This window comes from Oncorhynchus mykiss, chromosome 1, assembly GCF_057628025.1.
Source record: "Oncorhynchus mykiss isolate SJ-2025 chromosome 1, ASM5762802v1, whole genome shotgun sequence".
Taxonomy (NCBI): Eukaryota; Metazoa; Chordata; class Actinopteri; order Salmoniformes; family Salmonidae; genus Oncorhynchus; species Oncorhynchus mykiss.
Window position 1 is genome coordinate 62950789 of NC_143022.1, and position 13614 is coordinate 62964402.

General features: G+C 42.4%; 1 protein-coding gene across 1 annotated transcript; it reads left to right on the plus strand.

Annotated features, from left to right (window-relative positions):
• The first annotated feature begins 1261 nt into the window (after positions 1 to 1261).
• Positions 1262 to 8420, plus strand: drgx (dorsal root ganglia homeobox). Its single transcript, XM_021606368.3, has 7 exons — positions 1262 to 1472; positions 1965 to 2086; positions 2941 to 3044; positions 3505 to 3606; positions 5366 to 5541; positions 6048 to 6160; positions 6292 to 8420. Exons 2-7 carry the CDS (start codon positions 2029 to 2031, stop codon positions 6693 to 6695), a joined length of 957 nt encoding a protein of 318 aa, XP_021462043.1. The 5' UTR covers positions 1262 to 1472; positions 1965 to 2028; the 3' UTR covers positions 6696 to 8420.
• The last annotated feature ends 5194 nt before the right edge of the window (positions 8421 to 13614 follow it).

The window sequence follows — 13614 nt, forward strand, 5'->3', positions numbered from 1 at the left end:
GCACATCACAATGAACGTGGTTCTAGCATTCTTCAGCCGCCAATCATCTAGCACGCTGTGTTTTAGGCACCACCTGCTTGCTGTAGGCCTTGACATCTGACTGCCGACATTTTTTCCACGCGATTCTACATGTAAAATCGTTTGGCACTCAGTTCGCAAATGATGTTCAGAGGGGCTAAATAGCGTACTCTTTGCCAGATAACGCTATTGTTGTGTTTGAGTCCTACTGTAAGTGAGTGACTGGGAGAAAGCTGCAGTTTACACTGACAGACTTCACATGATAAAGAGGGTCGTTACTGACACACACACACACACACACACACACACACACACACACACACATAGATTAAATATCTCTATACTATTAGAAAAAACAATTCTAAGAGTAATACACTTGATTTCAATTTTCTCCTTCCCTTTAGTCGAAAGTCGTAATAACAACTTTATTTTCAGCAGTGCATAAATTAATTACATGCATTTAATAACCAAAATATCATTATTATTCCCCCTTTTAATATAATAAATGCTGCACACAGGGGATGCACTTAATAGCGCATGGGCCGTAACTGCCCATTACCCGACTGTAACGATATTACAGACCCAATTACCTGCCATTAGACCGGCTTCTCCACCTTATGTGCGTTGATCCAATCCCACCCTCCTCTTTCAAATTTCAGGTGCAGTTTGGAGCCTCATTTCGTCTCTCCGTGGAGACTCCAGCGTCTGTGCTGTGATGTCCCAGATGCGCTTTAAAACTAATTGAAATGGTCCCGTGGTATATCGTTTATCCGTGGAAGCGATATAAATCGTGGGACCCCTTGCTGTGAAGAAAATCAAAATTCTGGCCATTGTGAATGTTATGATATGCGCAGCCCGTTGTAAAGTGGACCCGGTAACCCACCTAAGGAGCAATTAACGGCCTGGCAGTCAATCTCAAACCCAACAGAAGTCATCTTAGATTTTTAATATAGAAGCAACCAAATAAAGTGTGTGTGTGTGTGTGTGTGTGTGTGTGTGTTTATGGTCAGGGAATAACCACTGACATAACAGCGGAATAATCTGCAGGGGAAAATATTTGAATTCTCAGATACCTGGGAGAGTTGATGTTTCTCTCACACACACGGAGAGAGAGAGAGTGAGGGAGGGAAAGAGGTCCCACTCACAGTGAGAAGACAAAGCCGCGGTAATCCGATTAGAACCAATTAAGCGTGAGATTCTAAAGGCAGCAAGAGCTGAAAGCCTCAACTCGCCGAAGACATCTGGACACTCCCAGAGAGAGAGAAAGGCAGAGTAGATACACTCAGATAGGGATGGTGTGGGGGAAAGAGGGGAGTGAGTAAGAGAGGTTGTAGAGAGAGATAGTGACTGTTAAAGTGGATTTGCCGGTCCCTCAGACATACAGGAAACTCTTCGCGTCCTCAGCATCCTCTCCTCCTCGCGCCCTGGACCAGCACAAGACAAATACACAGCAGGTATGACAGACAGATGGAATATTCTATCATAGACAGGCTACATGTTTCATACAATTTACTATAATTTATTACATTTTTTTGCAAGAGACATCTAAGCATTATTTCTGATGTGTCTCTTTATAACATTTGGTGAGCGCTACCCTGTCCCATCCTTATGGACAATTTTGTTGAGGATTCATCTCCGCTAATAACTTTGGTGTGAGCACATTGCATGCTATTTCATGTTTTATTCCAGTGTTTTATAGCCTAGTAATTTGTTTTGTTACGCAAACTACTTATTGTTCGTTAATTTCGGGGGAAGAGTAGGGAGTTTTGCGGAGTTTTTTTCTTCTATTTTGTCATTAATATGAACATTGTAATAATTACACTGTTTAGGCTTACAATGGTTGTATTTTGGCCCGTTCCACTGTCAAATATTGATGCAGACCGCTTGGACACATCTTGACTCGTTATTCTCTGATTTGCGACTGAAATTATTTGATTTCTTTTCAGATTTCTCAGTGACATCGGGCTTTCGTACACAGCTCCATAGATAAACAAAGCCCATAAAACCATCATGTTTTACTTTCATTGTCCCCCTCAGCTGGATGGAGAATGCTGTCGGACTAATACGTGTAAGTAGACCATAGCCTAATACTGCAACTTTTGGGACCGCTTCTCCATAGATGGGCTAGAATGTGTTGACAGTTTTGATTTGGAAATAATAAATGTAGGCTACATCCTATAACTTCTATTTCCTTGCAATTGAGTTCAAATATTTGCAGCTTGACGCTACCTCGGAATTCCCTGTAAGAAGAGTGGTTTAAGGGTTATGACTCATGAAAACTGTAAACATCTGATTAACATATTTGTATCCACTTTTTTAATTGTGGTAAATAAAGTATGTGTGTATTTATGTGTTAGCATCATTTCGTGTAAAATACTACACAACTGTTAACTTGATATATCAAGTTAACAGTTATATAGTATTTATATATATATAAATATATTACTGCATGTTCCGTAAATGTTTTAAGCGGTTGTCGCGAGTTTTTGCTTGCCTTTTAAGATTATACTTGTTTTTGAAAAAGCATGTTTTAATAGCGTATTTTTGTTTGTTTTATGAGCCCACCCTAGTTTAAAGTGTGTGTGTGTGTGTGTGTGTGTGTGTTAGCCCCGGGGCTGAGGCGGGTGTGTTGTCCCGTCTGCGGCCACAGATGTTGGGTGTCATGCCTCTCAGACCGGGACATCAATGTTTCATGGGTCTAATAAGAGGAATATACAAGCAGATTATAGTCCGTTTCAATGGGCCATCCTATTTACTGACATCCGAAAAAATGAACTCCTGCTTGATCCTTTCATTTCGATGTGTTCGTTGCAAAGTGTTTCTATGTCAGGTTTAGACTGAAAACAAACACAAATGTATTCAATTTATTTCTCTAAACAAGTGTTTTTATTGAAACATTTCTTCGATGATTTATGTTTTCAGTGAACACCAACGGGTTTGCCAACCATGCCTCAGCAGGTGATTTTGATGACGGCTTTCTGCGGAGAAAACAACGTAGAAATAGGACAACATTTACTCTACAACAGGTAGCAATCAATTATAAAACTCTGGACTGCTTAAAAATATCACTCTGTACATTGGTTATAACGAATTTAATCTTATGTGAGCAAAACCATGCATTAGTCTAGCTAGTTTATACAAATGTAGGCCACATATTTCCATAATATTGTTGATTATTATTAACGATTATTATAATGATGCTTCTCATTATTTCCGCCGTAATAATAAAATGTAGCCTATCACTTCCGTATTACTTGCACTTATTCTAGTTAATAGCATTTTGTTGCCTAGTTACGCTATTCACAGGCCAATATATAGGCCTATCGCTTCTGAAAGTAGGCTAGGGCACTTACCAAAACAGGAATCTTTTGTATATTTCGTTCGAAAACCAACACACACACATAAATATACCATTGTGTGTAGTGTCGTGAATAATAAACTCACATCACTTTAAAAGTCTTAATCTCACATTTCTGTCGTTCTCAGTTGGAAGCTTTGGAAGCTGTCTTCGCGCAGACTCACTACCCGGATGTTTTCACGCGCGAGGAACTGGCCATGAAGATCAACCTGACGGAGGCGCGTGTCCAGGTGAACACGCACGCTCACGCACACACCGAAATGAGGCAGTGGGCTCCGAGAGCACGTTTGACCAGAGAGAGGAGGGTAAATTAAGGCACTCTGTCATTCTCCCGATGCTCTTTAATAACATCAACATAATGGTGAATATTAGATCAGGTTGATTAATCGGTCATTCATAATTAACCAGTGATAATGTTCTTCACTAATTTGTCCGCGTCTCAAAACAAAGGTACATTTAAAAAAAACACATCATACATGTGCGTCCATTTCCGCAGCTCAGAAGAAGAAAACAAAAGAAAAAGGGATGCTTTTAAAGAGGGCAGTTGATACAAATGTTAAAACAGCATTAAATACGCGCTCACACACACCCACCCCTTTACATTGTTATTATTATTTTGGGGGCAATTTATAACTGCCCTGCCCTCCACATATGTGTGGTTATAAACTTGGCAAGTTGTAATTCAATTCAGTTTGTCCTGTATGTAATTTCCTGCATTCCAGATTTGCTTTTGGGTTTTGTTGTGAGCGCAGATCTAATTGTAGGAAATATAATAGTTCGGCTTTGCTTCCCCTGGGTCATCTTACTATTGCTTAAAGCCGACAGCGCGCGGGATAATGGAATCCCGAGCTGTAAATTAGGGATTGTAAACAAATTATTCCGGTCTAATCCGATTACAGCATTCCTATTATTAAATCTGAACATGAATCGGCTGCAGCATGCAGGGATATTAAACTTACATTATTATTAGAAAATAAATGTCCTTTCTGTTGTAGTGTTGTTGGCCCGTCTTTATTGTATCGTGTCAATGGGTTTCCCCCTCCTTAAAGCAGGTGCCAAATGGAGATTAATGTAGCAATTACCAGCCATTCAGAGAGACGGGATCACGACTCTTTAGCTGTAAGGTGCAGGGGTGAGATAGCCTGCCTCACAATCACAACAAGCAGCGGTATTGTTGTCCTGACACTAAACTAAACTGTTGTCCTTTTTTCGTACATTGACTGAATGGGATTCGTTTTTTTGGTTGTTGACGTCCTTGTACCTAGGCTTTTGCACAATGGTGACTGTTCTGTCCCGCACAGTTGCTCCACCCCATTCCATTCACACACATCATGATTAATGCGTGTGGGAGTGCAGTCTTAATCGAATCTGATGTTGTCAAACAATCACTAAATAGGGGAATAAACGACTTCATCACAGCTCTCTCTCTAAAGCGCCCTGACTGTCAGTGGGAAGTCATTAAAATATGAGAATGAAAAATTGCTCAATTAAATGTTGTTATAGGCAATGACCTTCTTTCAATTAGGATATAGAAGTTGGCAGTATGTGGCGGGCTGGAGACTATGGGTGGGTGAAGTTTGGGAGAAGTCGCAGTGCAAAGTCACTCAGGCAGAGAGCTTCGGTCTGACACACACACACACACACACACACACACACACACACACACACACACACACAGCGACATCTTTATCTTGATATTATCATGATCCAAAAATGACATATCCTTTTGATGGATTTGATGACAAGACACAATAGACCCTGTCCATATTTCGGTAATGAGACATGGTTCATAAAATCTGTCTGTTTTCTGACCAACTGAATCTTACCTTCTGCTCCTGTGTGCATAACTACAAAGATGCTGGTCTGGGTTTGTAACATGTCAATCAATATACATCACAAAAGCAGGTATTCATTGGACTACTTTAGATTGTACACGGGAGAGAGATTGCATGGCGCAACAGTGAGTTTTTGACTTCCTCTCCTGTTTAGGTGTGGTTCCAGAATCGCAGGGCCAAGTGGAGAAAGACAGAGAGAGGGAGTACAGACCCTGACGGAGGGAAGGAGCAGATGAACGAGGGAGGCACTCCTCCGTCCAGGAGTCTGAACTCCCAGTCTCCTGTGGATCAGAGCAGGAAACAGAAGGAACCTTTGGAGATGCAGCAAAGGTAAGAGAACAGGGACAAGGACATAGGTGTATGAAGACAGGGTTGGCTGTATAGTCTAGCATAGAGTTTGTGGGGAGGCTTCCCCTACAGAGTTAGGCCTCTTCTTTTCCCATTGGCCAGTGATGTTGAAGCAGTCCATTGTCATGTGATGCTGAATGTCTCCAATTTGGGATCCTGATTTAGCAACAGTCCACTGTGCTTAAATCCCTCTCTCCCAGTGGCCAGTAACAATACAGCCGCTGTCCACTGTTATGTGGTGCTGAAAAGCAGGGTGCTGAGTGTACAGCTGTCTGTGCTGAAGTCTCAGACCAGCCCCTATTTGCTTGTTGTTTACTTCGGACCTTCCAAATGTGATTAAGTCACCACAAATGCTAACCCACTCCTCTTCCCCTCCTCTCACTCCTCTTCCCCTCCCTACTCCTCTTCGCTTTCCTTCAGTTGCAGGATAACCATAATCTCCTCTCGAAGTCATTTTAAACTAACCTCCCTCCTCTCTCTCCCTCTAGTATAAACCGAGCGGTGGGTCCTGGTGGTCCGTTCTTCCCCTCCTGTCTACCAGGAACCCTCCTGAACTCAGCCACCTATGCCCAGGCTCTGTCACATGTTGCCACAATGAAGGGTAAGTTAGCACAGCTAACAGTTAACATGACTAACACACTTGATGGTTAGAGGAGGAGGGTAGTGATGATGGACATACTCTACTGTAAAACAATATCCTGACCCTGTGTGTGTGTGTGTGTGTCTTACCAGGAGGTGGTCTGTGCTCATGCTGTGTTCCTGACCCCATGGGCCTGTCCTTCTTGCCCCCCTATGGTTGTCAGGGCAACCGTACGGCCAGTGTGGCAGCCCTGAGGATGAAGGCCCGGGAGCACTCCGAGGCCGTGCTACAGTCAGCCAACCTGCTGGGGGCCGGCCACGGGCATGGGACTGGAGTAGGAGGCATGTCGGTGCTTGGGGTGTCTGGTGCTGGGTTGACGAGGCCTGGGATGGGCCCTGCCCTGGGAGTAGTATCTGGATCAGTGTTGGGAGTCTCTGGAGCCGTGGGGAGAGGCTCCAGAGACGAGGCTCCCAGCCCAGGCTCCAAGACCCCGACTCAGGGTACCGGGTCTGACAAACACCCCCTCTGCCCCAAGGAACCACTGGAGAAAAAGTGAGTGTGTCTGTGTCGCCGCCCAGAGGAGACAGACGTGCAGACAGTGTGGATGTACAGACGGAAGGACTGGGACTTAAAACTCCTGTGGTGTGAATGTGCCTCCTGTTACAACTACTCTCCCTCTACCTACTCCTCCTAAAGCACAACTATGGACCTAGTCCTATTACTACTGGAGCAGGGAGAGGAGTGGCTACCCAGATATCATACTCTATGGATTCAACTATCAAGATATTGTATGACTGTGATTTATTTATTGTGGGTGAATATTGCTGAATATCGTGGGGCCGTTGCGGTCCCCTTATAAGCACACGTACTGTACGTAGCTCATGGACTCTACATGAACTCTGAATAAACTGTGTGTGATGGAGACTACCACCCTGGCTAATAATGTGAATCTGAGGCATTTCCCCTTCTCTCTCATCTTGGCCACACGCTCTCCCCTGTGTATTAGGGTATTGTGTTACAGAAAGTCACCAGACAATGTAACATGTTATGTTCCTCTTTTTTTAAAACATATGTAAAAACACAATGTGAAATATTGACACTTCTATAGTTTTCACTGGAGTCATGGTCATCCGTGTTCAGGTTTTTAAGCCAGCGGCCAGAGAGAACGCTAACTACTGATTTATTTATGTCTCGTTTAACTGACAGTGGCAGTGTACATGAATCAACGTATTTGCTTTCACATCGATGTTAAAGTGCCACAGTTGAAGCTAATGTTGCTCTGTGGTCCCTTGGCTACGCTAACAGGGTAGGCTAACAGATATGATGACACAACAGTGGTGTTGATATCAGGGCTTTTGCTAATAGCAGTCTGTTAGCACGTCTGTGGCATTACTAGCGTTAGCCGACCCTGGATCACTTTAGTCCTGTTGTGACATGTTCTCTAAAACAATTAAAGATGTAGTCTCTCCTGTTGCCTACCGCCACGGCCATCTGCTCCTATCCATTATTCATCAGTTTCCCTTAAAACTGGAGAAACTAGAGAACACCACTCATAACCTCCTCTCTCTCTCTCTCTCGCTCGAGACGCATCGCCAGGTTACAATAGCCCATTAAACATGATACATGCTATTTATTAACACTAAAATGTATATTTACAAAACGATGGGCCTTTAAACCCAGAGGCTCATTCATGGTTCATCAGTGATAGTTGATTTATTAATTTAGCCTTTAAAAAATATATTAAACCTCTTTTCTGTGTTGTCTTTCACCAGATCGGCTAATAAGACATAAACCAATCAGATTGAGAAAACTTAATCGCATGAAGAGAGAGTACACAGAGACCAGGATTTAGGCTGATTCAATTTGAGTCCTTGAGGATTTTCAGGAAATTACTTTTGATAATCAATAACACAATTAAGTCAACTACACACACATTAGCATGAATAATTGATGGTGAATTATGTATTACCACAAAGTACTGGGTTAATAATTAATGATGAGGGAGACACCCCGGTGACATGGAGGAGGGAGATAATGTCAGAAGTCCTGGCTCGAGCACTCACACTCTTTTATTCTCTCTATTCCTCTATCTTTCTCTCCCCCTATTTATCTTGTTCTCTATCTATTTGTCTCTATATTTCTCCCTGTATCTTCTTTTTGTTTCTCTCTCTTTATTCATCTGTCCTCCTCTCTCTTCTCTATCGCTCTCATCTTTCGCAATTAAATGTTCTGCATGCTGTGCATAGTTCATATATATGAATAAAGTGAAGACTTAATTGGATCTTTGAGTCATCGAGTTATACTGTTATAAAGTGAAGACTTCATTGAAGCTTTGAGTCACTGGGTTAAATTGTTAGTGTGCTTATATCAGCAAGACCACTCATGATCTGTGGAGGCTGCTTCTTCTTCTTCTTCTATCTTTATGGGTTATTTTGTTCTATCACTCTTTAAACAAGACAAGCAAAATCTTCCACGAAACAAATAGCCGTGCATGTAGTTTGAGTTTGCATGATTATACTCTAAAATCGGAGTAAAACGTTTGACCATTATTTAGTGATTGAGTTTTCCAAACCATTCATGTAACATTTAAATCTTGGCCAGGTTCGTATAGTGAGGAAAGGCAAGTTCAACAATTTTTTTGTATTTTTGATTTACGCCAGTATTGTTTTCTTTTTCAGAATATAAATAAATATATATACAGTACCAGTCAAAAGTTTGGACACATATACTCATTCAAGGGTTTTTCTTAATTTTTTTTTTACAATTTTCTACATTATATATTAATAGTGAAGACATCAAAACTATAAAATAACACATAGGGTATCATGTAGTAAACAAAAAAAAGTGCGAAACAAATCCTTCTTTAAATAATGTAGATTCTTAAAAGTAGTCACCCTTTGCCTTGACAACAGCTTTGTACACTCTTGGCATTCTCTCAACCAGCTTCACCTGGAATGCTTTTCCAACAGTCTTGAAGGAGTTCCCACATATGCTGAGCACTTGTTGGCTGCTTTTCCTTCACTCTGCGGTTCAACTCATCCCAAACCATCTCAATTGGGTTGAGGTCGGGTGATTGTGGAGGCCAGGTCATCTGATGCAGCACTCCATCACTCTCCTTTGTCAAATAGCCCTTACACTGCCTGGAGGTGTGTTGAGTCATTGTCCTGTTGAAAAACAAATGATAGTCCCAATAAGTGCAAACCAGATGGGATGGCGTATCACTGCAGAATGCTGTGGTAGCCATTCTGGTTAAGTGTGCCTTGAATTCTAAATAAATCACAGACAGTGTCACCAGCAAAGCACCCCCACACCATCACATCACCTCCTCCATGCTTCATGGTGGGAACCACACATGCAGAGATAATCCGTTCACCTACTCTGCATCTCACAAAGACACAGCGGTTAGAACCAAAGATCTCAAATTTGGACTCATCAGACCAAAGGACAAATTTTACCGGTCTAATGTCCATTGCTCATGTTTCTTGGTCCAACCAAGTCTCTTCTTCTTATTGGTGTCCTTTAGCTGTGGTTTCTTTGCAGCAATTTGACCATGAATAACTGATTCACGCAGTCTCCTCTGAACAGTTGATGTTTTGATGAGTGTGTTACTTGAACTCTGAAACATTTATTTGGGCTGCAATTTCTGAGGCTGGTAACTGTAATGAACTCATCCTCTGCAGCAGAGGTAACTCTGGGTCTTCCTTTCCTGTCATGAGAGCCAGTTTAATCACAGCGCTTGATGGTTTTTGCGACTGCACTTGAAGAAACTTTCAAAGTTGTTGAATATTCCGTATTGAATGACCTTCATGTCTTAAAGTAAAGCTTATTTCAGCTGTTCTTGTCATAATATGGACTTGGTCTTTTACCAAATAGGGCTATCTTCTGTATACCACCCCTACCTTGTCACAACACAAGTGATTGGCTCAAATGCATTAACTTTTAAATAACAAATTAACCTGTTAATTGAAATAATTCCAGGTGACAACCTCATGAAGCTGGTTCAGAGAATACCAAGAATATGCAAAGCTGTCATCAAGGCAAAGGGTGGCTGCTTGAATCTCAAATATAAAATATATTTTGTTTAGCACTTTTTTGGTTACTACATGATTCCATTTGTGTTATTTCATAGTTTTGTGGTCTTTACTATTATTCTACAATGTAGAGAATTGTAAAAATAAAGAAAACCCCTGCAATGAGTAGGTGTGTCCAAACTTTTGACTGGTATTGTATAATATATACAAATATATATATTTAAAAGTATGTGAACACCCCTTAAAATTAGTGGATTTGGCTATTTCAGCCACACCTGTTTCTGACAGGTGTATAAAATGAACACACAGCCATGCAATCGCCATAGAGAAACATTGGCAGTAGAATGGCCTTACTGAAGAGTTCAGTGGTTTTCAATGTGGCACCGTCATAGGTTCGTCAAATTTCTGCCCTGCTAGAGCTGACCCGGTCAACTGTAAGTGCTGTTATTTTGATGTGGAATTGTTTAGGAGCAACAACGGCTCACAGAACAGGACCATCGAGTGCTGAAGCGCGTAACGCATAAAAATTGTCTGTCTTCAGTTGCAACACACATTACCAAGTTCACATAATTTTGGTCATGTAGTGTGTGTGTGTGTGTGTGTACAGTGCATTCGGAAAGTATTCAGACCGCTTGACTTAACACATTTTGTTACGTTACAGCCTTATTCTGAAATGGATTCCCCCCATCAATCTACACACAATGCCCCATAATGACAAAGCGAAAAAAGGTTTTTAGACATTCTTGCAAATGTATCAAAACTTAACAGAAATACCTTACTGACCTACGTATTCGACCCTTTGCTATGAGACTCGAAAATGAGCTCAGGTGCATCCTGTTTCCATTGATCATCCTTGAGACTTGATTAGAGTCCAGCTGTGGTAAATTAAGTTGATTGTACATGATTTGGAAAGGCACACACCTGTCTATATAATGCCCCACAGTTGACCATGCCTGTCAGAGCAAAAACCAAGTCCTGAGGTCAAAGGAATTGTCCGTAGAGCTCTGAGATTATTTTTTCGAGGCACAGATCTGGGGAAGGGTACCAAAAAATTTCTGCAGCATTGAAGGTCCCCAAGAACACAGTGGCCTCCATCATTCTTAAATGGAAGAAGTTTGGACCCACCAAGACTCTTCCTAGAGCTGACCACCTGGCAAAACTGAGCAATCAGGGGAGAAGGGCCTTGGTCAGGGAAGTGACCAAAACCCACTCCAAAAACCCATTCTGGTCACTCTGACAGAGCTCGAGAGTTCCTCTGTGGAGATGGGAGAACTCTCCAGAAGGACAACCATCTCTGAATCACTCCACCAATCAGGCCTTTATGGTAGAGTGGCCAGGCGGAAGCAACTCCTCAGTAAAAGCAACATGACAGCCCGCTTGAAATTTGCCAAAAGGCACTCAAAGGACTCTCAGACCATGAGAAACAAGATTCTCTGTTCTGATGAAACCAAGATTGAACTATTTTGCCTGAATGCCAAGTGTTACGTCTGGAGGAAACCTGGCACCATCCCTACGGTGAAACATGGTGGTGTCAGCATCATGCTGTGGGGATGTTTTTCAGCGACAGGGAATGGGAGACTAGTCAGGATCAAGGGAAAGATGCTCCAGAGCGCTCATGACCTCAAACTGGGGCGATGGTTCACCTTACAACAGGACAATGACCCTAAGCACACCCAAGACAACACAGGGATGGCTTCGGGACAAGTCTCTGAATGTCCTTGAGTGGCCCAGCCAGAGCCCAGACTTGAACCCGATCGAACGTCTCTGGAGAGACCTGAAAATACCTGTGCAGCTACTCTCCCCATCAAACCATGCAGAGCTTGAGAGGATCTGCGGAGAATAAAGGGAGAAACTCCCCAAATACTATCATGACACAAGGTGAGACCCAGATGCAGATGGTTGGAGGCTTACAATATTTATTAATCCAATAGGGTAAGGCAAGAGAATGGTCGTGGAAAGGCAAAAGGGTTAAAACCATTTCAGAGTCCAAAAGTTACCAAAGGGCAGGCAGAATCAAGGTCAGGGCAGGCAGGATGATCAGGCAGGCGGGAAAGTAGTCCAGAGTCAGGCAGGGGTCAAAACCGGGAACACTATCAACTATCACTATCACTATAAACACCCACTCTGATTTCCCGGAATGAGGCTTTGCAACAGTGTGAATGTAGTTAGCAAGATCAGTCACATTTGATGACACATCTGGGATAAAAGTGCAGCATTCATCACCAAACAGAGAGAACAGAGAGAACAAGTACCCCCTTGACCAGCCAATAAGTAGTCGGCTGCCTCCCTGTTTTGCAGGGCCACCTTGCGGAGTGGTTTCACCTCCTCATTCAGTAGCATTTCTAATTTTCGTAACTTTAAAAGCCAAATCTTTAATTTGATCTAAGGCACATGCAACTCCATATTGAGGCAGTAAAACACCAGTGAATCAGGAGAAGAAGGTCTGAACCTGATTGACATCGGCAAGGGATCGCTTATTAAAATGAGGGTTCGGCTGACCTTAGTCCCTGAACAGAACCTTCAATTCTGTTTTAGTGTTTCCATGGACTCTCATGGCCGGCACCACAAACCCAACAGTACACGCCCCTTCCCAAATTAGTGGTAAACTGTAATAAGCAAATTGGCCACACAACCAATAGGTACCATTTGGGTCTCCTTTCAGTGCGGTAGACTTATTGTAAACATAAATTGTATTACTCACATTTCCTGGTGCTCTTGTAACAGAATCATGTACTACAAGAGAGCAGTTGTTGCTACCATTAACCAACATAGAGCAGTCACAGAACATCCTAACACAATAACGAGAAACAATATGCTACATGTAGTCACGCATTTTCAGTGAAAGAGAGGACACAAAACATCTCCACTACACTAGTTACCCGTTGTAAAATTGACTGGAGCTCTGTGTTAAGTGTCTAAGTGATTTGTTTTACTGTTGCAGCTGACGTCTATACTGTTGAGTTGTCGGCGTACATAGACACACAGGCTTTATTCAAGGTCAGTGGAAGGTAATTTGTAAAAACAGAAAAACAATAATGGCCCTAGCCGGCTGCCTTGCGGTACAACACACTCAACTGAATTTACACGAGAGAGGCTTCCATTAACGAAAACCCTCTGTGTTTTACTAGACAGGTAACTCTCAATCCATATTAAGGCAGAGGATGCAAATCCATAACGCCTACGTTTTTTCAGAAATAGGTTATAATCAATGATATCAAAAGCTGCACTGAAGTCTAAACAAAACAGTTCCAACAGTCTTCCTATTATCAATTTCTTTCAGCCAAGTCATCTGTGTCAGTGCCGAGCATGTTGAGTGCTCGGCCTATTGCACCCTGAGAGCAGAGATGCCTCGTAGTATTACGAGTGCTGAAGGGAGAGCATCCCTTCAGAGCTTCTGACAGACTTGTACTTTGAGTATTACGTTTGTTGTAACCTCTCCGGCCG

Excerpts from the sequence above, each read along its gene's own strand:
- drgx (XM_021606368.3), top strand. The coding sequence starts at position 2,029 with ATGTTTTACTTTCATTGTCCCCCTCAGCTGGATGGAGAATGCTGTCGG. Across the intron at positions 3,607-5,365 it reads TGACGGAGGCGCGTGTCCAG|GTGTGGTTCCAGAATCGCAG; the intron begins GTGAACACGCAC and ends TCTCCTGTTTAG. Across the intron at positions 6,161-6,291 it reads ACATGTTGCCACAATGAAGG|GAGGTGGTCTGTGCTCATGC; the intron begins GTAAGTTAGCAC and ends GTGTCTTACCAG.